Genomic DNA, 26,924 nt, shown 5'->3' with positions numbered 1-26,924 from the left:
TATATGACTTTCCAAGATGAAACAAAGTGATGTTAGAACATTCCAGATATGTTCAACAGAACTTTGAAGTGTCTTCAAGGCCACAGTTGATGAGGTGTTTCTGAGGTGTTTCTGCCTTCTTCATAGAACGGTAGCACCGAGCTTTAAATGTCAGATAGCTTCTTCCTGACACTAAAAATGACAAAGAAAGACATTAAAACTTCTCCTGCTAGCATTAACAAATTACGGCCCAAGTTAGCTAAATATATAATGAATATAGCTTTAGAAGACATTAAATAATCTGCAGAGACTCTGCCAATTTCATTCTACTATCAACTCTCCCGACCGGAAAGGTTTGAGCGATCTTACATCAAACGTGGACGTAATGTGTGCAAATAGAACAGAAATCTTGATAGCAGTTGAAAGTTGCAAAAGAGAGATTTCACCGCAACTATAATGGTTGTTAGGAAAAGCTGCTTGTTAACTGAACTCCTGGTCCTGCTGAGCTGAGCCAGTATGTTTGATGGCACTGCTGTCAGCTCAGCAGGCCCAGGAGGCGGGTCACATGTAGGCATCCTCACCGCTGCAGGCCAGGAGCTCCACGTGCAGCTTAGACCATTTTTAACCACACATTTCAAAAAGTACTATTTTTCTGTTTCACAGACAGTCAGAGTCTTTCTTGTTACTGGGGTGTTCATGCATGCAACTTACAGCTTATAAAACTAAACAGGTGAAATGACACTTTGGCTTTCGCTTACACAAGGCCAGAGAGAGAAGCTGTACTTCTCGTCTCTCTGTGACCCACTTAGATGACTTGCTGTCTTAGTCTGAGGAGGGTAAAAATAAAATCAGAAAACCTTTTTATTATTCTCTTGATGGAAAAAAGAAAAATATAACATTCAGTAGGAGAACAACCAGATTCTCCTCCATGTTGGTTTTGGATTCCACTTGCTGATCTTGTCATCAACACATCCAAAGCTGAGTCCCTGATCAGTTGACGTGACCCATATTTTTAGATATTTCGATATTTCAACACCCAAAACACGCTGCTGCCAGACCGTCACCCGACACCCAACATACGCCGCTGGACCTCTGATCCTGTCAGCACAATGACTTAAATTGAAACTGACAAAGCATGTGGACAAAGCATGGTCTTCAGGACTAATAAACAAAAGATGAAAATGATTCCTCACCACATTCGGTCTGTCACAGATGCAAAAAACACAGATGTTCATGATAGTAAAACATCTGATCTGATGGTGAGTGGAGAACAAGATATAAGAGAGTAAAAAAGGGTTGAAGTTGGGTGGAAAAGTGTAAACTGAAAAAGAGATTATCTTATTTAAAGCAGAGATGATCTTATCCTCTACAGATTTATGTCATCATTTAAATCAAATTAGCCACCAACACCAGTGTGCACCTGTTCTCAGAAAACCTCATGCAGGAACAACCTATAACCGCAAACATTCTGGACTTTCTGTGAACTTAACTTGGAGGCTGAGTAGGAAGGCGAGGCCACCTGAGGTGAGGTGGGAAAACTTCACAGATGTGTAGAAGCGGTCCCCGAGTTTCCTCGTGTCTGCTCGAGAGAAGAACTTAGTCACTGTGAACACGCTTGAAAGACTCTGTTCAGAAGTCAACTAAGTTCCACGCCTGACCAGAACTGACACAAACCTGCTGAGGTTTTCTTCTTGCAGTCTGATCCAGCTTCTGTCTGACCGAGAAACAGCAGGTAGAAGAAGTTTGAAGGGAGTCTTCGGCAGAACGTCAGCAGTGTCACACACCCTGGCAGTGTGATTTCCGTTTACCACCTGTCCAAGTCATCCTGCCAGAGACCCACAGCTGGCTCTGCCCTTGTGAAGTCACCTGCTGTCTTCCCTCCCCCATTTCCTTCTCCCATGCTAGACTTCACTTTGGGAATTTCCCTCATTAACATTTGCACCTGTATCAGCGGCTGCAGAGGCCCGAACAAGGTCGCACCCAAACCCAAACCGGAAATGATTTTGATCCATTCATTGAGCTGAGGTGCAGTGGAGACTTTTGACTACGTGAGGTGTTTATTTCTCAGCTGTGTTCTGTTTGGATTTTTGATTCATAGTTCAGTTAGGATCGGGGTGACCAGATGTTTCACATTGAAATGAGCAGGCTATTAAAGGACTACATGTGTGAAGACAGACTGGATTCTGAGATCCAATTTATCAAAAATAATAGAAATTGATGAAGGCTGCCAATGGTAGGTGAAAATACAGCAAAATCTCACTCCAGACCAACAGAGGTGTTTTGTATCATATTCCAGTGGTGCTTTCAAGGTGGGAGAGCAAGGCATGAAACTCCTAAAGAATTCTAGTCACCCCTGTGTGGATTCTGGAATGAATCGATGGTTTAAATGTAAACTTGATAGACAAAGGATACTGGACATGACCTGTTGACTTTGCTGCTCTGTCAGACTACGATGGATGGATGGATGGATGGATGGATGGATGGATGGATGGATGGATGGATGGATGGATGGATGGATGGATGGATGGTTATACTCATGGATGGATGGATGGATGGATAGATACTTGTATTGTCCAGTGATCCATGGCCAGAACTAAACCAAACTGCTCCTCCTCCTGAGGACTATAGAGTTGCATGTAGTCTGGATAGTTGTCGCATAGACCTTACATAGCTGTAGGAAGGCAGATATGCACAATATTTAGAACTGAAGAGTGCAAAATGTCATGGTGCCTCTGTCAGACTCCTCCCCCTCCAGCTCTGCTCCATTCTGCTCCTGATTACCACCAGCTGCCGTCACTCTCCTCATCACCACTTTTGCTCTTAAAGAGCTTCAACGCCTCAAGCCGACGCCAGTTCGTTGCCCTTCAACGGTGACTCGCCTGGTCTCATTTATGCTCTGTTTTGCTCTACCTTGCTCTCGATCCAGAACTAACTCTTGTTCTCATGCCTCAGGAAACCACTTCATGAGTGACGCCAATGTGGACCCTCTGCTAAGCAGCATCAGTGAGCCTGCAACCTCTGCCTCTGTCGCTAACCGCGATAGCACCTCCAGCCACGCCACAAGCCATTCTCAAGTCCGGACCTCGTCAAAGCCAAGCCACTGTCTTCCACAGCGAAACAGTAAATCTTTACTCACCTTCCACTTACCTGTCATTACTCTGGGTTCCAGCATCTGGGTTCGCTCCGACTGAATATCATGACAGAATGAACTGGCCAAACTCCGGACCCAGCTGACCCAGAAGGACTACGTTTCGCTGTAAACCAGCAAGGCATCGCCCTGGGTGGTCAAGCCGACGCTCGGTCCCAAATATCATCCGCCCAACAAGACCTGTTTCGACGCCTAGATGGTTTGACTCAAACATTAATAGATTTAACTGGTCAAATGTCCACTTCTTCCACCCCAGCTACACTTCCGGCTCCCAGCAACGCTTCCACTTCCGCTTACGCCATGAACCCGGAAAACTTCCGCCTACTACCTGAACCATTCTATGGGGATGTCGAAGCCTGCGGCGGTTTCTTCCTTCAGTGCCGATTTCTGTTTCAACAAGCCCCGAGGTACTATCAGTCTGATCATAGCAAAATTGCATTAATCATAAATTTGTTACGTAACAAGGCTTTACAATGGGCTCAAGCATTCCTGGCCATCAACCCCATCTCTCACCTGTCTTTCGACCACTTCATCAGGGAGTTCCAGTTGGTGTTCGACCAACCGAAAAAACAAGAAGAAGCCAATCGTAAGCTGTTAGCTCTAAGACAACACAACCGTTCTGTTAGTGATCATGTGATCGATTTCAGGATCCTGGCAGTGGAGGCGGGATGGACGGATCCTGCGTTACGGGGGTCTTTTACCAATCCTTGAGTGAATCCATCAAAGACCACTTATGTACGCAACCTGAAACCCACTCTTTTGAGGAGCTCCTCACCGCTGCTCTCCGCTCTGACACTCGATTACGTGAACGTCAACACGAGAAACCCGTTCAGTCCCGCAGCCGCGGGTGGGTGTTTCCACTTCCTTTTTCTCTTCGTTCCTGTCAAGCTCTGCCTTCAGTCTAAGATTTCTGAACTCCAAGCTCTCATTGATTCTGGGGCTGAACAAAGCCTTAATGTCCATAGGGTGGTTTCTCGTCTCTCGCTACCCACCGAAAAACTAGACGCTCCTGTTAAAGCGGCTGGCTTAGGAGGTCAACACCTCTCTTTAATAACTCACCAAACCTGTACTGTTAGTCACCTGCGGTAGTCATCGGGAGTTCACCCGGTTTTTCGTCACTAGAATCCTGTCGTGTTAGGGTTTTCGTGGCTCCAACGCCATAACCCCCAGTGTGATTGGGTACACCATCGCATCACTAATTGGAGTGAGTTTTGCCTAGCTAATTGTCTGCAATCATCTGAACCTCCTGTTAATGTCTCTTCCCTCCCCAGTCATGAAGAGATTGATTTATCTAACGTGCCTGACTGCTATCATGACTTAAAAAACGTTTTCCGTAAAACCAAAGCTAGTTCTCTTCCGCTACACAGACCCCATGATTGTTCTATAAATCTCCTTGATGGTGCCACACTTCCTAAAGGGAGGTTATTTAATCTTTCAGGTCCCGAGAAAGCAGCTATGGAGAAGTACATCCAAGAGGCACTTTCTTCGGGACACATCCGTCCCTTGTCCTCCCCTGTTGGTGCTGGGTTCTTCTTTGTTGAAAAGAAGGACAAGACTCTTCGGCCTTGTATTGACTACCACGAACTAAACCAAATCACGGTAAAAGACAAGTATTCTCTCCGTCTTGTAAATTCTGTCTTTGATGCTATTCAGGAGGCTCGTATTTTTTTCCAAACTTGACCTCCATAATGCCTATCATCTCGTTCGGGTCAAGGAGGGGGATGAATGGAAGACTGCCTTTAATACCCCCTGGGAGCATTACGAGTATTTGGTCAGGCCTTTCCAGCGTCTGGGTTCGCTCCGCCTGAATATCATGACACAAAAATCCCTTTGAAAGCTGTACGGAGTTCTGAGACAAGCTGGTGCAAGAATCAATTGGTTCCACAGTCTTCCAGTTCCAGATTCTTAGATACTGCAGCTAGCTCTCTGACACACCAGGTGTGTCAGAATCCAGGCCTTGAGGTCCAGTGTCCAACGTGTTTTCCAACCAACCTGCCATTGAAGCTGGTTATTGGCTAAACATGCTTGATCCATGTCATCAGCAGCAGAAAAGGCAGGATTTCTGGGAAAACCAGCAGGACACAGCACCTTTTCTACATCCTTCCTACACCTCACCTCAGCCATAGCTCACCGAGTTGTTCGTACTCATTACAAGCCTTCAAAGCTTTAAGGAGCTGAACGGCTGATCTGCGTTCACTCGAGCCCTCGTAACGTGAATCACACAGTAGAAACATGCTGGTTCACACCTGCTGGGGTTTCATTTTTTACTCATTTGATCTATGGAGGCATGGCATACCAGGCGTAATCTGGGCATGTGACCCCACCAGCTGTTCAGCTCCCCCTACCCCCAGACCCCTCAGAGTAAAAACAGCAATTCAGCTAACAAATAAAAACAGCAATTGAGTAATTTAGCCCAATTATTTATGTTTTTATTGTTACAAACACTACAAAATAAATTATAACACATCATGTTGATATCTAGGGAGCCGGTTTAGCTCATGCTGGTTTGCGGCGCCTTCCGTCCGTGAAACGAGGGTTCGACTCTGGGCTGCTCCCTGTTCTCTTCCCTACCCCTGTGCCGGTTCCAAGCCTGGCTTGAGAAGGTTGTGTCAGGAAGGGCATCCGGCATAAAACATTGCCAAGTTTACCATGCGACTTGTTCGCTGTGGCGACCCCTGATGGGAGAAGCCAAAAGAGGAAGAAATCATGTAGATATCTAAATCCTGTGAAATAAAATTTCTTGATACAATAATATATTTTTAGAAATTCCCAACAGAAATACAAAATAAAAATTGAAAAAGTATGTCTAAAATGTTTTACTTCATTTAAATGTAAACAATTCTCAACAATGTTTATGACCACTGGGAATGCTTTTACAATAGAGCAAAGCAAACCCACATGAACTGCAATAACTAATACCTTGATAAACACTAAAAAATAAAACCCAAAAGAAAATATAAACTCCCATAATGCACCACACCCACTGGTTGCCTCACAGATAGTGGGATAGTAAAAATAATTGTCAAATATTTGAACTCACCCACGCTTCGTCGGACCTTCTTGTTTGATCATAAAATCCATCATCCTGAATCCTGAATGCTCATTCTCTCTTGTGCTCATTCAGATTTTCGCTCAGAGGAAAACATGTTACAGTGAAAATATCAACAGAGAGTAACTGTCAAGATGGTAGAAACTATTGTGAAATGCTTGGGACCACACTGTCGGTGTCTTACAGGGAACAGTGTTACAGTGTGCATACCTTGGCCATTTATGTTATTTAAATGTTTCAACATAATACAAGTTGATAAAGAGGCATTAATCTCAAGGTTGCATGAAAGGTCATGGTATCATAATAAAGTATTTATGCAGAGCAGAAGGGAGTAACAGTTTCATCTCTAAAGCAGATCATGTTTGTATTTTAAAGCTGAAACCGAAACAGCCTCATGTTAACATAAAAGGTGAAGCTTAACACAATAAAAACTGACTTACCTGCATTACCATTGTCTTTTCTCAAATCCTTGGTAAACATTTCACAGATTTTAGCTGACAAACTGAAGCACGTTGACTTGCAGTGAGGCGCTCTGCCGTCCCTCATCTGTTGCTTTCTGGAGCTTCCTGCCTGCTTTGGGCCGAGCCTGATGTCTCTCCCTGTTCTAATAAATCAGTCTTTATGAGTTGACGTTGTGTCGTTTGTGCTTTCGGTCGGCCCCAACCCCACAACAATTCAAAGAGCAGCTTGTTGGCCCGTCCTTTCTGACACAAAGCTGCTCTTTCAGCCTCTGAGTGACCGAAGGAAGTCATTCTTTGGAGCTCGGTTCAACAAATCTCACTGGTCTGGTGTTTCCAGACAAAGCAACATGAATAAATCTGGTTTGCTTCAAAGCCGTGGGACCGTATTATGTTTTAATAACATGTGTGACAATCTGAAAGCAAACAAAAAACTGACATTTTAGATTAATAATGATTGACTGTCTCTGATGACAGTCTTCTGTGGGCTGTAAGGAAGAGTGGTGACATCAGCAGCCATTCTTTTCATTCATCCTTCTGCCAGACAACCATTTGCTCCTCATACCATCAAATGTTAAGCTGATCTTTTTTATCATGGCATTCTTCCTAATTAGGCATTTTTATATTTTCTTTAACTCTGTTTTGGTCCCTTCTCTATTTCACTCGCTCGAATTTCGAGAAGTTCGTTGCATTTCATCAGATAACCAGCAGGTGTCAACGTTGCTCCTTAAAAACTTTAACTTTCCTTTCATCAAATTGATTGATTCCAATCATTCAAATGGTGTGAACCTGAAGCTGAACATCTTCAACTCACTCTTTTCAAAAATCTCCATAAAAGAGATGTTTAAGCATCACTGAGATAACAATTATCATAAGCTTTAGTTTTCATTTAAAACAATGCTTTGGACAGCTTTTGAGCTGGTTTTATTCAAAGTAAAAGCTGGACCTTGAGATCCAAAGTGTTGGGAAAGGCCTACTGTCCAGGTCTGTCGGAGATCTGAAGAAGGAGCTGCAGGAGTCGGAGAAGGAGCATTCATGCAAATCCAGCTGAAGCAGATCATCAGGAATGTGAGGAGCCTGGCTGAGCGAGAACCACCAGGTTTGTCTCAAGCTGACAGTAGATCCTAAACCCACATCATCTGAACCCAGAACCCAGAATACGACGAGCTCAACCCACACAGTAAGGTGCATCCTTCACAGTAAGAGCTATGGTGTTCATGTTTCCAGTCATCTTCCACCCTGAACACAGAGAGGTTCCTGGTTTGAGGGGATTTACTGTTTAAAATCTTTTTTTTTTTTTGTCAGAAGAGGAGGACAGAATAACGTAATCACCAGGAGCAAGGACTCAGGCAGGAGTAGAAAATAGGGGCAGCCATTCCTGGACTATCTATCTGTAAAATGCAAACCTTTCTGGGAGAGTATTGTTACCACGGCAATAAAGTTCCCAGCAACATCCCAACTCTTAGGATTTCCCTTCCCATTGTGTGTCTGTCAGATCACAGAAGGCCAAAGATTTTCCTCACTTTCTGAGGACAGAGGGCCACCTGGTCCTGACGATGGAAGAAGCTGTCATCGTCAGGCCTCCAATAGGAAGAGGATCAAAGGCTCTGAGGTGCACCACCTTCCTTGTGCAGTGGGCATGGAATGTGATGCAATAAGGTGGTGCAGCCTAAGGCCCATAATGCATGAATAATTTCACTGTAAAAAGCAGACGAGCGTCCTAAAAACCATGGTTCAGAGTTATTAAAACTGCACAGTGGTGTAGTGGTTTACACCCTTAACTCACACCCAGAAGGTGACGGTTCAAATCCCAGCTGGTACTGTCTGTGTGTTGTTCGCAAAGCTGAAAAAGTTGGTCAAGGATGCAGTACCGGGGGGGCTGCTGCAACCCCCACTGGCGGGAGGGGGCAGCTGTGGGACAAACATGTTGCTTTGAGTGTTGAATGCTGCTGTTTTTGAGCTCTGAGCTCTTTATAGGCCTCAGGGTAACACAGAGTTTGATAATCTCTTTTGTTCTCACAGATCTGGAAAAGCAGCGTGTCTGGATCACGTTGCTTAAAGCAGCTTTTGTGTCACTGAATGGGAAAAAACTAACAAAAAACTAGCTAACTCTGGTTTTCTGTCAATAAAAAAAATAAATCTTTATTGTCCTTTATTGTCCATCCATCCATCCATCCATCATCACATAGTCCCTAGTGGCAGTTATAAAATAGAAACTTCATATCTGAGAAGCTTCTGCTTTCCTACCAACAGGAGATCATTCCTTTTCTTAGTGAAATGTTGCTGCAATACATAAACAAAATGATAAAAAATAAAATTTAGTTTTAAACATAGACAAAGTGTTTATATAAGTATGCACCATTGCCCTCAGGATAAAGCAGTCTCTACTTGTACTACAAGTAGAGTAGTACAATAAAGTACAACAGTATAAGGGGGGCAGTATACTTGAAGTTCACTTTATACATACTTTCTGCACTACATGTACATGGTCTAGAGTACACTTGCTATACGTATACTCAACTGTACTTGTAAAGTAAACTTCAAGTGTACTACTTTTTGTCAAGGGCAGTGCCAAATCAGCACATGCGCGGCCCAGCTCATACTGCTTAATCTTTCTAAAATAAAATCAAAATCTGGAGAATTACCTTTCCAACATGCAGCAGCAAAAGACTGGAATGACTTTCAAAAACTCAGAAAACTAAGCACTTTAGTATTGATCTTGTCATGGTGCCTCTGGCAGCGCTCCTCCCCCTCCCCTCTTTGCTCTGCTCCTGAGGACTCCCAGCTGTTTCCACTCAATTCAGTCATCTATGTCTGGTCATCTATGTTTTGCTCTTGAACCTTGATTCCGAGTTAATCTCTGCTTATGCCTTGCTTCCAGGAAAACAAACCCTCCACGAGTGGAAACCTGGAAATGCTCCTTGAACCATTTGGACCTCCTCGCTACGCCCCGATCCTGTTCATGCCTATCCTCCAGCCACGCCACAACCTCGAACCTGTATACCGGTCTCTCTCTCAGCCTCTCACCTGCAGCCGGCAGCTGTCATTTGTCGCCAACGTCTCCACAACCTGCAAAGAAATAAATCATCTTTACTTACCTTCTCTCTCCCGTCTTCCTTCCGGGCTCCAGCATCTGGGTCTGTATTTGTTCCTTGCTAATCATGACAGATCTGAGCTTTTAAAAACCTTTTAATTGATGTACTGACTGAAACTTGCATGTTTTAACTAAACATGCATTTACCCCGTGTATATTTTCCAGACTTTTTGACTGAGTAGTTTTCTTGATGTAAATTGTTGTATGTGATGTGCTTTTATCTACCTTTGTATTTCTCTGCAGGTCATTCTTGTAAAGAAGATGTTCTCAATAGCTTATCTGGTTAAATAAAGGTTAAATTGAAAAAAGATCAGCTGGGCTTACCAGGCTTGCCTGACAAGGAGACACTCGAATACACAGAGAATAACTGACTTGCATGAAAACAACTGCCCTGCGACAGACTGGCGCCCTGTACAGGATGTCGACTGCTTTTGCTCACGAGTGTCCGGGATAGGCTCCAGCAGCCGGAAAGGAACAAAACAAGTTTAGAAGATGGATGAATGAAAACCACAGTAGATAATTGAACCTGACGTGACTGTGACCCAAAACGGATCATGGCAAAAACCAAGAGAACTTAACCAAGCAAAAGGGAGCAATTCCTCTTTTGAACCATTTTCTCCTCCTCTATAACTTTTTTTTTCTCTCAGTTGAAAGTAGTTTTTAAAAATGGTTTTTAAGGCCTCTCCTCATTAAGCGGCACCATGTCGGCTGTTTGAAAGGCATGTATTAAACATTTTTCCTCAAATGCAAAAGAGAAGTTTTACCTTGGGGAGGGACTGTGTCAGTGCTGAGTGCAAACACAACAGGTAGGCGGAGAAAGCGGAGCAGAGAAACAGGAAGGAAGTGGTGAGGATGCTCCACAGCTCTTTGCTCCGTCGCCTTTATCACTCAGTTCTGCTCTGCGTTTGGTTCACCAGCAGCTGTTTTACACCCAGAATGCTCCTCCAGGTAAGAAGACCGATTCCCATTTTTGTTCTGGCTCCAGCCTTCAGTCTGGTTCTGCTGGCTCAGCGTTTCTGTCCAGCAGTGAGCAGCTGTTAGTGTCATGGGGCATGAGAGGTATAACTCTGCTCCAGAGGGGTAAGAGCGCAGTTTCATATCATAGACATGATATGAAATGACACAGAAAGCTGAAATTCTGCAGTGGGCCTAAAAGGAGCTCTCAGTATTTACATTCATGCAAAAGAGCTGGGAGTGCGTGCCACGCCACACGTTCAAATATTTACCTGCTTTCACCTGAACACACACTGCAGCCCGCATTGGTGCAGGCTTCTCTGGACTTTGGCATTAGGGCAGCTTTCTGAGCAACAGTCCAACAGGTGCAGCAGGTCTCTACGGTCTGGGCTTCGTCTTCTGATGTCTTCCTTTTTTGATAAATCCCCACCAAAGATCTTCTTACTATGGCTCAGAATACCAGGAAATTAGACTTCTGAAACATTCAAATGTTCCCCGTCACCTGTTCAGTTGACATCACTTGTGCTGTCACGAGTCCTGTCAGGTCTGTCAGGTCTGTCAGGTCAGCCAGCAACAGCACTTCTGATGATGACTTTCTGTACTTTCATCTCTGTTTCAATCCCTTTCTGCGCTTTGCAACATGATTTTAGTCTCAGATTAGCAGCATTTTAACCCCTTGACGCCTGAATTTGTTTCCAGCAATGACAGAAAATAAGCTCTTATGTGTTTTTGCCGTTAATTAGATGCAAAATGAATGTAAGTTAGGAGCAGAAGTGGTTTGATGCACATTTGCATCAATAGCTGTTGAGGGATGAACAACATGAAAATATGAGAGAAAAGTTCTGCGTTTAGAAAAGGCGACCGCCTCTGGTTAAGATTAACCAACACTGGATCATCAACAGCACCCATAAAACCTTCAGAGAAGGCTTTAATTCTGTGAACAATGCGTCACAATGAGGAACTTCATTAAATCAAACTGTTTATTCGTTTTAGGAGTTCAATGCAGTTCCGATAAAAAACGGAAATCATAGGAAGCGACTAATTAACACAAACCAAACGGGTGATGTTGATATGAAGCTCTTGAGACCTGGCGTCCACATATGAGGAGATCTCATCGTGTGTTTTATTATCACTGAAGTTCACTCTGATTAGCTAGGATCCATATGACTATGCATAAAAAAGGCATATCAAACAAGAGCTCGGCTCTCAAGAGGCTAAAGGAGTGATGGTGCTTGAAGTGCTCCATGGACCCGCCACTCATGGTTCAGTCAGCTCTGGATTCCCCCTTGATACCCCCCCCCCCATTACTGGAATTGCTCTTATGTGGTTTGGCCTTTTTTTTTCAGCTTCACATCTGAACTCAAGTCTATAGCTGATTTTGGAGTTTTATAGGACTGTAAACTGTTCAAGAAACAACAAAAATACAAAAGAAAACCTGCTTTTGTTATTTCTGCTTTTACTTTTTTTATCAGTTTAAAAGTGGAGGAGCTGCATCCTCCTCTATGACATAATGTGCACACCAGAAAAAAGGCTTTCTTAGTCACATTCCTACAGCAAAAGCTGAAAGAATGCTGAGTTTTTTTCTCAAAGAAACATTTCTAAACCCTCAGAAGACGGTTTCTCCACAAACGCCTCAGTGCTGCATCTGTCTTTTCAGAGGTTATGACAGGTGCCGTGTGCACTTTTTACATCAGCTCTTCTGCTGTTCTTAACGTGCTGTCAACAGTTTCACTTTTACTGACAAGATCTTTGGTGATGAGTCATGTAACAGATGAAATTTCCTTTTAACTTTCAGTTTTATTTGAGGAGGATCAGCTTTCAGTGACTGGTTCTGTGGAGGACTGTTTGAGCAGGTTGTAGGAACAGCGGCATGTAAATGATCCCTACTGTGTGCTGCAAACTCTTTCTTGTTTTGAAAATCCCTCCAGATCCATTTCACATAGTTTGTTTGCAGAAGCAAAGGTTGTGTCCCGTCTATGTGTCTGTTTCTGGCCCGGCTGTTCACCACTGTCCCATCATCTGAATCGGTCCTGACTGCTTGTGGAAAGAAGTCACTTCATCAGCTGACATTCTAGCACCACATCATGAAGATTATAAAGCCCAAGCATCTGAAAACAGTTTGATAAATCACTAAAAATTGGAAAAAGAAGTCTCAAATGTGACCTCACGACCCCCCCCCCCTTACCCAGTTTTGAGTCAGAGCCTCACACCACATCCTGAAGACACATTGTAAAAACTGAATCTTAAGAAAGACTTCTGTTTCAACGAAAACTGTCTTATTTTCTGTCTTAAGGAAAACAATCTTGTCTAGAAAGTTTTCACTAGCAAAATCCTTCTTAAGAATTCTTTATGAGGCCATTTTTCTCATCCCATTGTCAGGATTTCTTGTGTATTTAAAGAAAATCTACCACTGTGGTAAGAGGGGGACGGTTTTGGCAGTGCATCTAGTGCATCAGTGCATCCTGTAATGACCAAAAAAGAAAAGTTAATTAACTTCTTAAAAATTTGAATGAAGAAGAAGCACAGACTTTGCATGTTGGTGGATACGTGACTCATCATTTTAACATGAAAAAGCTGTGTGTGTGTGGGGGGGTTTACACTGCCCACAAAATGATGATCAGGTGAGTGTTTGCTCACATGGCCGAACACGCCATCAGAAAACAAACCATGTTGTTGAGAAAGCAGCTCCAAATCTTTCTGGGCTTACAGAAGGTGGATTTTGTATTATGACGTATTTAGGTCAGCTCCATTATTTTGATGGAAAATAAGACGTGAGGGTGCACAGCTTCCACTTTAATATAGACGAAAGCTTTTATACAAACCCAATCGGCCCATAAAAATATCAAATTATGAAAAAGAAAGCTTGTTCAGAGTAAAGTTCAGGAATCACCATCTTTGGGAGGTTGGGGGGCTTAAGTTTACAGCCACTTGTTGTGTAAGAGGGATTTAGTGTTTAATGGTTCTTACAATCCTTCTTAATTAGAATCACGGGCTTCTTGGAGAGGTTCTTGAGTGTTTGCAGCCCACAAGCACCGGGCGAGCTGGAGGAGCACAGGTCCAGACTGAAGGCTCTCAGGTGTGCAGTGAGTCTCTGCTGGGAGAAGGGCATCGACCTGGAGCTGTCCACGCATGCTGAGTGACCTCGGGGACCCCCCCGCACCACAATTTCATACAAAAGTGACTCTTCTCTGTTTTTTTTATCCACAGGAATGGCCCACCTGGGAAATGCAGTTTCGGTGAAGCAGATCAAAGGTCACCTGCTGCGCTTTTCCATTCACCACTGAGGGGAAGAAGGAAGTCGTTTCAGGAGGAAGAACTGCCGAACTTCCTCTGTTCAGGTTCTCTCAGCCAAAAAGATGTCAGACAACACTTCCATGAGTGAAAGAGAAGGAACCACGCGGCCCAGAGAGGCAGCCACACTCCGAAAGGTCAGATCATCCCCCCAGACTCATTTTGGTGACAAAATTCTTACTAATGAAATGTGTCATTCGTTTAGATTTTTAAACCTGTGGATCAATTTTATTTATAAAAGATCAGCAAAGCAAACCAAAGGCTGAGAAAAAAAATCAACAGTTAAAATAAACAATAAAATAAAATAAAATAAAAAATAAATAAAATAAAAGTTAAAATAAACAATAAAAAACATAAACAAACATAAACAATAAAACACCACAATTCTTTGGAGCAAAAAATGAGAAAAAAAATGTATATAACCTAAATATAAAAGTAAAATAATTAAAAAATCTGGGATATTATCTCATTTTGAATATTTATCAGATCTGCTGATTTTGACAGCAACATGATTGATAGACTACATTTGAGTCAGCTGAAGCAAACGCCGTCTTTCTTTATAAAGTGTTAGAACTTCATGTTTCTACGTCAATGCACAGAAACGCATCAAGAACGTAACCAGGTGGGCGGAGTCAACTCCACTCAATGGGACACTTTGGTTGTCGCTCTCTGTGTAAATATCTGCCCAGAATTTGTATACAGTTTAGGGTTTCAATGGAAATTCAAGTGAGCTTCATTGAGCTTATATTTGATTTTCCTCTCTAAAAACGTCTACTGTTTTTTTTTTTACTGTTATGTGTAGTTTCTATCAAGTTTTTAACAGCTATTGTGACTCTTTCCTATCGTTTGTTGACTTTTGGCCAAGGATTACAGAAGAGAACTGGCCTTCCAACTGATTCTTCTCATTATTATTATTATTACGGCCTTAATGCCCAAATTCATTTTCAATCACACAAAAATTTTCTTTAATGTTCTCATTGTGAAATGGAGTCAAAGATTACATAGTATGTTGCAAATTAGTGACACATGCCATGAAATGTAGAATAATATACAGAGCAAGAATTAAAATCTTAAAATATTTCCATGGTTTGTGGGGATTAAACAAACATGAAAACAGCGTTTAATTCGTTGCATGTGTCAACCAATCCAGGACATCTGGCCAACACCTCGACAGTAGTTCAAACATTGACCTGAGCTACTACAGTGCTGGAGAGGTAGATCTGTTAAACGCCGAGCGCAAACAACAGATTTTATGTCAGACTTTGGCCTAACCCTTTAGCTGGAGTCAAAGAGCTGTTCATAAAAAAATAAACAAATAAAAAAACTGTGAGGATCGGTTTTTAGAGTTTTTCCTCAATAAACTTGTGTGTTTTGTAGCCCAATGCAGCAGCCCTGAAAGGAGCCATCCAGCTGGGCATTGGTTACGCCGTGGGAAACATGAGCTCAAAACCAGACCGAGATGTTCTCATGCAAGACTTCTCTGTGGTGGAGACTGTCTTCCTGCCCAGGTACACGCTTGAGTTTTTCATATACCTCTTTAAACCCCTCATTTTCTGCGTAATCCAAGTGTTTACTGTTACACCATCTTCATACACGGATGTCTGCTCTACAGCCAGGGTAGTACCCTGACCCCAGCACATCACTTCCCAGACTTCCGTCTGAAAACTTACGCCCCGTTGGCTTTTCGCTACTTCAGGGAGCTGTTTGGCATCAAACCAGACGATTACCTGGTGAGAAGGATCACACCAATTTAGCACAGTTCACTTTGGCCTGTTTGCTGAGACTCTTGTGTCCCTTTCATTTCTAGTACTCTATGTGCAATGAACCGCTGATAGAGCTGTCCAACCCCGGCGCCAGCAGTTCCTGGTTCTACCTCACCAGCGATGACGAATTCATCATCAAGACGGTGCAGCACAAAGAGGCGGAGTTTCTGCAGAAGCTGCTTCCTGGCTACTACATGGTTTGTTGATTCTTGGCTTATGCTTAAGCAGTGACTGTGACTTTAGCGTGGTTTCAACTGTGTGGTTCTGGAGACGTTGGGGTGAAGAGCTATTAATGAATCGCTCTTTGAACTGTCCTTTGAGGTGTTGCATTCATTTGAATTAATGTTTTAATTCCGTGGCTTTGGTAAAATAACAGACGTGCCTTTCTATCGTCACAGAATCTAAACCAGAACCCAAGAACCCTGCTGCCCAAGTTCTATGGACTTTACTGCATCCAGTGTGGCAGTGTGACCGTTCGCGTGGTGGTCATGAACAACGTGCTGCCACGGGCCATGACGATGCACTACAAGTACGACCTGAAGGGTTCTTTGTACAAAAGACGAGCTTCACGCAAAGAACGTACCAAGTCTTCACCCACATTCAAAGACCTGGACTTCAAAGAGACGCACGAGGGGCTGTACTTCGATCCAGAAACCCACAATGCGCTGATGAAGACCCTTCAGAGAGACTGCCGGGTCTGTTCTAGTTCATACTTTGATCTGTCAGAATAGCATGACTTCGTCTTAGACAAAATATCTGCTCAATCTTTTCACCTGTTGACATTCAGGCCTGTTACTCTCAGAAAACGGTATCTGACATGTCAGCAGAGCCACTAATTCTATATGGGGAGCAGCCAACTGGGAGGGGTGATTGGGCATCTTTGGGGGAGGACACCTGGACATCATTCCAAAGACGTGTTAAGCCACGTTCACACCACCCCCAGCAAGATGTGTTTAAGCGGCCACTTACAATCAAAAGTCTGTAACTGCACATAAATGTACATTTCGGCTTCTACGTTTAAACCTCTCTCTTTCACGTGTAACTACGCAAGTTTCTACAACCATTTTCGGGCTCTACATACAAATTGTGCAGCCACTGAACATGCGTTGCAAGTTAAACCGGGTCAAACTTTGACCAATCAGGGACTCGGATTTGGCTGTGACGCATAGATTTGGTCTATCTGGTGAACCCAGGCATGGTTCCGGGGTGACGTGCCTGACGACGTTTGCATGACGGGCCTGACAACGTTTGGACTGATCTTTCAAATAAAGACAAACTACAACACGCTTCTGACATGACGGTAATCCATGTCTGCCATTGCAAGCACACTAACAATGAACTGAACTGTTTTAATTTTGTGTCCAAATTTCGAGATTTGCACTGCTTTGGCATTTCGCACCAAGCCTCCTTTAACTGTAGGTAGCGGACATGCACTAGTAAATAGTACAAAAAGCTTGTTCAGTATGAACACCATGGGTTAAACGTGCATTCAGAACCTGTGTTTAGGGCATTGTTGAACACGAATCAAATGCCCAGTGTGAACGTAGCTTTACAAGATGGAAAGGGCCTCATAGCAGACCAGGACACTCTGGAGAGATGGTCCCTCTGCTGTTCAGAAATCCTTGGGAAAGTTGGGAGATGGTCAAAGGATCTGGCCCCATGACCAAAATCCCAGACGAGTGAAAGACAATGAGAAAATGGATTCCTAAAATGATTTAATCCATATCAAAAAAGCTCAAATTGTTTCAGGGATGTCCCCTATTAAAAAGAAAATATTCTCAAAACATTTTTGAGTGCGGAATTCTGGATTTGTAACGGATATAAAATATTTTGTGTGTACACTTGAATATCAAAACTCTACTAATACAAAATATAATTTATGCACGCACAACTTGAAATTACACTGGCTTAAAGCTAACTACGAATTCAAAAAGCTCCCGCGCATAACAGTACGCACCAATCCCCTGATAAACATAGACAAAACCACATTTACACACTGATCAGAGTTACAAGTGCATGAGGGGTTTTGAGACTCCCTTCACATACCCAGATTTGTGGTAGATGATGCGTTTAAATGCTGGTAGAATTCTGGGTCATCAGAGTTACAAATCAAGTATTACACGCACAAATGTTTTATGATTATTTTCTCTCCTTATTCCCTCCCCTGGGTCAGGGGTAACATGCTGTCACTCAAAACCATTTGTTTCTTTAGCTCCCTCAAACCCATCAAGGTGTGATCTGGTTGCAGAGTTGAACCCCCATTCTCCCAATCCGAGTGCGGGCTCTCCACTTCTCAGTTTGGCGGTTTTGGTTGAGGGTCTCCCGAGAGGGTGGAGTCAAGCATTCAGAGGGATGCAAAAACTACAACAGATGTTGCTTTAATGCAAACGGATTTTGGCCTTCCTGTCCGCCCAGCAGGTTTTCCTCTCCGTTCACAGATTCAGGCCTCGGATCGCCATCACCACACTGTTCTTCTGCTGTTCCATCACGTAGAGTGTTGATCACATAATCAGGCTCCACCTGATCCGCTCCACCTGATCCGCTCCACCTGATCCGCTCCACCTGAGCAGCCTCTGCATGTTTGCTGTCGGTTCACCTGCCTGTCTGCTGCAAACTTTGTTTGCAGGAAAACTCAAAACATTCCCCTCCGCCTTTTAGGTGTAGAGGTTTTAAGACATTGTTTCAATCAATTCTAGAATTATAATCTGGGATTAAGGATGAAGTGAAGTAAACTACAAAACAGCAGACAGAGGAGGAGAAACCAAGCTAACCTTCATTTATAACAGACGGATGGACCTCACCATGACGGTTGGTTCCCTCTGAGACTCATCAGCTCCTCTCACCAGGTTCTGGAGAGCTTCAAGATCATGGATTACAGTCTCCTGCTGGGCATTCATGTTCTGGATAAGAAGCCACTGACCAGAGCAGGCAGGGGTGACAGCAAGAAAGGTCAGAAGGTCCTGTACTCCACGGCGCTGGAGTCCATCCAGGGCTCAGTGAAGGATCCGGAACCGGTGGCTGATGACGACACGTGAGTCAGCTTTCACCCAAAATACCCTCAGCCCATCAATTCTGCCTGAAATCAACACGATTCCAGTGTCGATCTTTCAGAAGGAGTGTACATGCAGTTGATGTGAAACTTACTTGACTATAATGCTGTTCTTTCCTTTCAGATTTGGGGGAATTCCAGCCAAACACAGAGATGAGAACCTGCTCATCTTTTTAGGAATCATCGACATCCTTCAGTCCTACAGGCAAGCCCCCAGCACCCACCCACCACCACTAACAGCACAGAAGACTGATTCCAGCACCTGTTCACTGCATGCTCCACAATCACAGACATGAAGCGCCCCCTGGTGACATATGTGGGCATAACAGACAGTTGAATTGTTCCCCAGGCCTCTCAGAATTTATTATCAGGCAGAGACGCATTAAGTTCTTTAAGCAGGAGGTGGGGGTGAAGATCTTTGCCCATCTTTGCCCATCTTTCCTGCAGGAGGTGTTATTGTGATGTTGACACTTAGTGATTATTTAGAAAGATGATGTTGAAGAACTCACGTTATGATCTAGAGCTCCCCCACCTTCAACTGAGTCACCCAGGGGAAAAGCTGGGATGGGTGGGGCTGGTTGAGGCATGATGATGCAAAATCCTGCTTTGTGAACTGGATTATATAAGATATATACGAGGTGAAGGTTGGAATGCTTCAGACTTCTGCTTTGACGACCACACACACCCAGGGACAGACAGCTACCACTACACATTAAAGCCCCACTCTGATCATACTTAGATTTATGTTTAAAGTGTTCCCACTGGTCTTTAAATTATTATTATGTTGTTTGTAGCCCAAATAGAAAAAACATGGGTCGTTTTCTAGGACATTGTTTCTGCAGAGCAGCAGGAGTTCATCCGAGATTCACCTATAGGTTGTGGGCTGGACTGTCCGTGGAGTAAGCCCGCCCCCCTTTACTATCATCCATCTATTTACAATCTCTCCCGCTAATTACAATCTCTCACAACCTAACATTTGCGGTGCACCAGAAATGGCGAGCAATATTGGAGCTACCCAGCCGCACAGTTCAGACGAGGAAAACACAGACGTTCATGGATTTATTTGTCTAGAAGTGGATGCATCAGAATGGAGCAGAGCAGGAAGCTTGTGACCCACCCATTGTTGTTTTTTACATCATAAAGACTATTTTTTTCAAACAGCATTTTTTTCATCTGTTCCTAATTCACTGAATCTGAATTTTAAAAAATATAGTCGGAAATGCAATTTTAAGCTTTCTTTATATAAACGTTAGGGTTAAGGTTAACCCTCCATCAAGAGAAAAATCCCACAAAAACATGTTAAAAACACCAAAAATAGTTATCATCAGAGAGGGTCATTAATGAATTCTGATTTAATTGTTACAGTATTTTACAGTATACTGAAAGTTTTCAAAAGTAACTTCAACTGTGCAGTTTTTTTGCCATGTTGACATGAAATGTGAAAAACTTTATTTCTGACTGAACTTCAGGTTCATCAAGAAGGTGGAGCATTCCTGGAAGGCTCTTGTCCACGATGGAGTACGTTTCTCTTCCCGTTTTTTCCCGCTCTGCTTTTCCGATCCAAAGCTTTTGTGAGAAATTCCTGTTTTCATTTCAGGATACAGTTTCCGTCCACAGACCCAGTTTTTACGCTGACAGATTCCTGAAATTCCTGAGCACCACTGTTTTCAAAAAGGCTCACTGTAAGCATTGACGCACAGCCGCATCCTCACCTGTCGGCGTTATTTCCCACAAACTCTGCTGTTGTTGAACTCCAGCTCTGAGAGGAACATCCTCTAAGAGGAAGAAGAACTCGCTCTACACGACTAAGTACGCCTCCCAGGAGTTTCTGTCCTCACAGAAGGAGAAGGAGGAGAACATGAAGGCGCTGAGCATGAACAACCTAGATGAAAGCTGTAAGCTCAGCAGCTCATCGCTTTTGGATACCTGTCAGGACGGCTGGGGTGGTTCTTCCTCTCATTGAGTCTTTTGTTTCAGCAGTTGGCAGTTCCTCCAAACAACCAGACCTTCTTCCTGTCAATCGAGATTTTTCAAGAAATGAAGACGAGCTGTCTGAAAACAGGTGTGTTGTCTTCCCCACGAAGGGAGATCCGTGTTCAAATGTAAGAGCATTAGAGTGATCCATGATGTTTTAATTACTAAACTCAGTTCTTCTGCCATGACATTTCTGCAGGAAGGAGATAATCTGCCTTCATACTTTGACTAAAACCAGAACATACTCGTATAAATATGTCTGAAACATACAAGCAGGCAAAGATTACAGATCAAATGTCTCCTGTGCAACTTTGAGATCAAGTTTGTCGGTATATAGCTTAAAGACTCTTAATTTCAAATGAAACCAGAGATTATGTTTTTGTCAGAATCCACATTTAACGGGGTTTCTCTTTGATGAATTACGTCCCAGTTTATTTTTTTACAGCTTCATCCCAATACTGCTCATTGTTATCTATAAGACAATTTGCAACTAAATCAAACAAATGATGGAAACACACGAAGGGAATTTGAAAAACCAAAATGCATGAAGAAACGTAAAAATAATGACTTATTTCTTTATAAAGTATGTTTCATTTCAATGAGACGGTAATTCTTGAATGGAAAAAACATCTTAGGTGTTCGACACAAAATGAAGGTTTAGACAGGCTGCAACCACAGAGCTAATGATCATACAACAGCAGCTTACCTTTGATGCATGCCAATCTTTGATCTTCTGCACATATTAATACTTTCCAAGAGTAGTTATGTTTTTGCAGGAAAGTCACTGACGTATCTTTTTTCTACTGCAGTGGTGACAGACGGGACTCCGCCTCCACCATCGCTCTGGACGACGCTCTGCCCTCCCATCAGTCAGACACGGAGCTGGACGTCTACCTGGTACGAATCGCTGCTCTGCCAGTGGTTCATGATCTTCCTGATCCAGCACCAACATCACTTTCATACCACTGTTTGTTATTTTACATGGTTACGTGTGTCAGATACAGCTTCGTAACAAACCTTCAGAAAAAGTTCATCCAGAAGTGGAATCAGAGTTGATGCAAAGTTAGGCAGTCTCACATAAACAGCTGAAAGAAGGAAGGAAGGAAGGAAGGAAGGAAGGAAGGAAGGAAGGAAGGAAGGAAGGAAGGAAGGAAGGAAGGAAGGAAGGAAGGAAGGAAGGAAGGAAGGAAGGAAGGAAGGAAGGAAGGAAGGAAGGAAGGAAGGAAGGAAGGAAGGAAGGAAGGAAGGAACGAGGAAGAAAGAAAGAAGGAGGAGTTGTCCTGCCTCTAGTTAGACTGGCTCTGCCTTATTTATAGTGTTTTCTATGAAGGGGCTCGGCTGCGGCTGCTGTTTTATACCCGGCTGACTTGTATCTTCTTCCATGTCACATAAACAAATGCTGACAGGAAGGCAAACCCCCACCCCCTCTGATTACTGCATTATTTAGCTGGGACCTGTGATTTTAGCTCTGCAGCTTCTCCAGCCTTCATTGTTCCACAATGAAAGTGTCATCACTACAGGATGACTTAGTGCTGCAGATTGATGCACCTGCAGCTTTTTTTGGTCACTTCACGAATGCAATCAGGACTCTCCTATAAAATGAATTATCCCCTGTGCTATCCTAGGCACTCTAACGTTGGGAGTTGGGTCATCTAGACCCACTAGACAGTGCGCTGAACCTTTTTTCTTCAATGATTTGTGATCTTCACTGGTGTCCATGGATTACATGAAATCTTTCAACCTTTATCCACCTTTTTCATGGTAGGGAGAACACGTTAATGTAAGGGTGGGGTCATCTAAGATAGCACAAGGGTTAAAGAACAATTGTTTGTCGGAACAAAAAAGAAAAAACAACATTCTCAATTTTCCTGTCAAAATGTAGGATTCAACATGAAAAAAGTCGAAGTTGTTCCTCTGTTCATGTAATTATTCGTGCGTAAAAGAGTGGTTTAAATGAACAGTCAGAAAGGGTCTGGTTCAAAGTGTTTGCATGTTGTACTGGAGCAACAGTAAGGATGAACTGGGTGTTTCTGCGTTTTCAGACTGACACAGACTCACCCACAGCCCCCGGCTGGACTTGATCACTCTTTGTGTCCCAGCATCCACAAATGTAAGCATCAAACCACATCTGTGGCCTCTTTCCTTCACTCACGTTCTCCTGTGGACGGGTGCTTCTTCCTAAGACTCACATTTGCCTGGAAGACCTTCAGGACAAAAATAGAAACATTCTGTGTGTGCATGGTGGGGGGGGCGGGCTCAAAAACAGCTGCCTCTCAGCCACGTCTCCTCACTGTCAGTTGCACGCTCATATCTTCCAGCTCATCTCTTGCATGCAAGTTATCTCATCTTCCTGGAACTTTCTGCTTTGATGGTGGTGTCCCAGGGCCCTGAAGCCCTTCTGTCAGCCGCTGACGTCCTCACTGTATGACTCGGCTCGGTCACTCCCTCCTCAGCTTCTGCTTTTAACCCTTTCTTTTGAAAAAGACTTCCACAGCACTTCTCTTATGTAACCTAAAATTCTCCCTTAGGCTAACATGGAGCTCCTCAGCTCACATTGGACAGCGGGGCTTCATAGGAAGCCTGTTGACGTCCATTGAAAGATCCTTCAAATGATAACAGCCGGAGATCTTGGAGCCATGGGTCATTGCGCACAAGTGGCTTTTTTTCATCCTGGTTCAACAATCCTATTTTTCTGAGATTTAATTTACTTAATTCAATGTATTTTCGTGTCTAGTTTAATCTAGGAAACATTGGAATTAAAAAGGCATCTATCCATTCAAATATAATCCAACAGGACTTCATAATGAGTTTTAAGGACCCACTCCGATCATCTTTAGATCTATAGTAAACGTGTTCCCAGTGGGCTTTTAATTATTATTATGCCATTTTTTTTTTTTAGCCGAACCCCAAAAACCTGTTTTTTTCTAGGACATAGTTTGTGCAGAGCGGCAGTGGTTTATCAGAAATCTGCCTCTGAATTGTGGGCAGGACTGTTGGAGCAGAGAAAGCCTGCCCACACTTCCTGTCACCCATCTGTTTACAATCTCTCCCGCTACCTTACAGCCCCTCACAACCCCAACCTTACATTAATGGTGCAACTAAAATGGTAAGTAATATTGGAGTTTTGAGCCAGATGCACGGATCCATTTGTCTACAAGTGGATGCATCAGAATGGAAATGAGCAGGGAACATGTGACCTGTCCACTGTATTTTCCACGTCACTACTACAGTCTTTTTCAGACGCCCCTTTGTCATTTGCTCATAAATGCAATTTTAAGCTAATTTGTTTTTTTAAAGATGCTCTCCTTCATCAGAAAATACTACAAGAACATATAAGCCATTCAGTTCAGTCCTGCAAGTCTCAGCAGAAACACCAAAGTTATTTTTTCCTTATGTGCCTTTGACCACTTTTCATGTCTGTTAGCTGAAGCATCCCATTGTTTTCCAGTGAGGATCCCTCTGAACATGTGAACCCCCACCTCCAAAAAGCAGAAGACATTAAGGTTAAAAACTACAAGCAACAGCAGACGGGCTCTGGTCTGCCGGCTCCAGTCTGCATCTCTTTACCTTCCTGTCTGAGTCCTTTTCATCATGCCAAATCATCGGAGACCCAAGGAATGAATGAAGAAATGATCCCACGAAGTTCTGGAGGTTTTATTTATTGTCTCGATTCAGATCTATGAAACACTGCTGAAATGAAAACACTATGAAGCTTGTCCGTCCTTTTATGTTTGTTGCTTGCAAATATTTCCTTAAATAGCATGCATATTATCCAATCTGTTCATTTTTTTCTGATTCCTTTCTTTGTTTGTAGAAAAAAAAATTTCCGGCGGCTGGATCCCTGAAAACACAAGTTTTTATCAAACAGTCAATAAAAATAGTATTTCTGGGATATTATACTTTGTTTTTGCAATTAGAATTCATACTTAGCTGTTGAAAATATCTATAGAAAGAGTGATAGCAGATAGTGTAATTTATGTTAAACTGTGCCATTTTCTGCAACATTAAAGAATTTACTTATTTTGTGAAAGGGTGCTCTCAAACATCAACCTTAGCCTTAACTGCACTTCCATTGCTTGCAACTTCGACATGTTGGCATTCCAAACATAGATCAACAAAAATAACGTGCTAAATATTGTCACGTGTGTTGTTGCTACAGCATATTTCCATTACACTGTTGTGTTTTTGAGACTTTCAGATCCTAGCATGGGAACAAACTTAAAAAATAGTTAGCATGCTAGCAGAGAGCTAATGTGACTAATTCATCAAATATTTGTGGTCCTGTTATCACGTGTGACCGTCTTTATTCACTGTTCTGTTATTTAAACATCAATTTCCCATTTTCTGGGAGCTGATTTTAGCCTCTGTCTGCCTTAATTTCCTCAATATGTTACTGTGCCACTTCACCAGGAAAACTGTCCTCTATGCTAGTTTAAAAACTGAATGTGTGATGACATTGCCTTGTTTGCCTGTAGTTCTAAAGTAGCTTATCAAATAAAATGATGAGATGATTTGTGTTATTTTTGGTTTCTGCACACAGTCCATGGACTGAATGGATAATCTGTGATGTCACCCACTGGAATTTGAATATGCCGAAATGGAAAATGGCTAAATTGACCGGACGTTGCTCCACCCAACTCTGCATATCAAAGGCAACTTTGATCTGCCAATAAAAAAACCCTCTTATGCTGCGTTCACACTGAATGTGCATCAAACTCACATTGGCTGCCTCTCAAATCCAATTCGTAGCTCAACGGTCCAACAATGTTTTCATAAACTTGATGCCCCAGATGCCTGTGGCAGGAGCTACCACCAAATGATTTTAGTCTGATCACCACATGAAAGCAATGACTGATTATCTTATTTACAATGCATAGAAGACACGAATGAAGTTAAGAGATTTGGTTTATTTTTTATAAAAATTTCTACAAAAGAATCGGTCGTCACGTCTCCATGTCTGGGTTCACCCTGCGACAGACTGCCGGCATGGTCACTCCTGCTGCAGGAGCTGTGTCTTAATGAAAGCCGTTTTTAGCGGAGTTTCCGTGTCTCTGTGACCCAGTTTGAAGAGTTGCTGTCCAGCCTTAGTCAGACAAGGGAAAAAATTAAACAAGAATAAAATCAGGATCTTTTTATTATTTTATAGACCAAAAAAAAGTAAAATATAAAGCTCAAGAGGGGAACAATCGGATTCTACCTATGTTAGATGTGGACTCCACCTATCGATTGCTTCACTAAACATGTCACGTGCCCAAGGCTGAGTCCCTCATTGGATGACGCAAAGCGTTGACCTAGCTAAACTTAAACAGGTTTTTGGACTCTTGAAGCAAAGTGCCACGACGACCAAATTGCGCTGCAATGCTCAAATTGCGTAGCTGCACGACCGATGGGCCACGCCCAATGCTCAAATCGCACGGGACCTCTGACCATGTCTGTACATTGACTCAACATTGAAATCGGATGTTTATGCTGAGCAAATGGTGTGAATGCAGCTTAAGTCTGTGCAAATTGAGCTCTGATAGTACTGTATTTTCCACACTGTAGGGCGCACCGGATTACAAGGCACACAGTCAATGAATGGTCTATATTTGAACTTATGTCGTAAATAAAACACACTGAACTATAAGGCACATTTAACGAGACAAAAGAGTCAGAGATACGTCAGTCCGTCAGACTTTTTTTCACAGTAACACTAGAGATTTTTTGTAACACGCTACATGTTAGACACGTAAGAAACATAAGCCACATTAGCGTACTTACAACACCTGTAACTCCCAACCTTGTTTATAAAATGTAAATAAACAGACTGATACCACTAAAACAAATGTTACTGTAACTACGCTAACTTCCAACCTTGTTAGCAGTCAAGCACCACTTCATATTAACTGTGTTAGCATATTAACAATATTACACAAACATGTTTGCAGCTCATAAAAAGACTGATACTAAACAGAATGACATTCTGACAGAGCGCCTCTCAAAATTGGTTCAACATCAGAAAGCAGAATTAATCTAAAAGGTTTTCCAGAAATATAAAGCGCAATGTTGTTGTTTGAAACAACATTGTTTAAAGTGTGCCATAAAGTGCGGAAAATATGTAATCTCTTTAGGAGCTGCAACATTTGTAACTTTCTGGCATGTGTCAAATTGGGGAATGGCAAAGTG

At 42.8% G+C, this 26,924-nt stretch overlaps 2 protein-coding genes across 7 annotated transcripts in view; one reads left to right on the top strand and one right to left on the bottom strand.

The window, feature by feature from the left end:
• tmed6 (transmembrane p24 trafficking protein 6) overlaps positions 1-6,751 on the bottom strand; it is a 36,364-nt gene extending 29,613 nt beyond the window's left edge. The window contains exon 1 of the mRNA XM_078955708.1: positions 6,617-6,751. Within this exon, the coding sequence (XP_078811834.1) occupies positions 6,617-6,628 (12 nt within the window). The 5' untranslated portion in view covers positions 6,629-6,751. The remainder of the gene's footprint in view (positions 1-6,616) is intronic.
• A 3,766-nt stretch (positions 6,752-10,517) lies between these two features.
• Positions 10,518-25,270, top strand: pip5k1ba (phosphatidylinositol-4-phosphate 5-kinase, type I, beta a). 6 transcript variants are annotated; one of them, XM_011482045.4, is made up of 15 exons: positions 10,518-10,676; positions 13,890-14,110; positions 15,351-15,481; positions 15,586-15,703; positions 15,781-15,933; positions 16,135-16,431; positions 18,583-18,767; positions 18,910-18,990; positions 20,255-20,303; positions 20,383-20,467; positions 20,543-20,680; positions 20,766-20,847; positions 21,569-21,656; positions 22,802-22,869; positions 24,208-25,270. In XM_011482045.4, the coding sequence occupies exons 2-14, from the start codon at positions 14,039-14,041 to the stop codon at positions 22,838-22,840; spliced, it is 1,518 nt and encodes a 505-aa protein (XP_011480347.1). In that variant the 5' UTR covers positions 10,518-10,676; positions 13,890-14,038; the 3' UTR covers positions 22,841-22,869; positions 24,208-25,270. The 6 variants fall into 6 exon arrangements, with proteins under 6 accessions (XP_011480347.1, XP_011480343.1, XP_078811832.1 ...); XM_011482041.4 differs by having other exon boundaries at positions 20,763-20,847; XM_011482042.3 differs by lacking the exon at positions 10,518-10,676 and adding an exon at positions 13,664-13,758 and having other exon boundaries at positions 20,763-20,847.
• Positions 25,271-26,924: the final 1,654 nt, after the last annotated feature.

Source organism: Oryzias latipes, chromosome 12, assembly GCF_053564925.1.
Source record: "Oryzias latipes strain Hd-rR chromosome 12, Olatipes_Hd-rR_3.1".
In the NCBI taxonomy this organism is placed as follows: Eukaryota; Metazoa; Chordata; class Actinopteri; order Beloniformes; family Adrianichthyidae; genus Oryzias; species Oryzias latipes.
The sequence above is the reverse complement of the archived record's forward strand: the minus strand, read 5'-3'. Positions and strand labels throughout refer to the sequence as shown.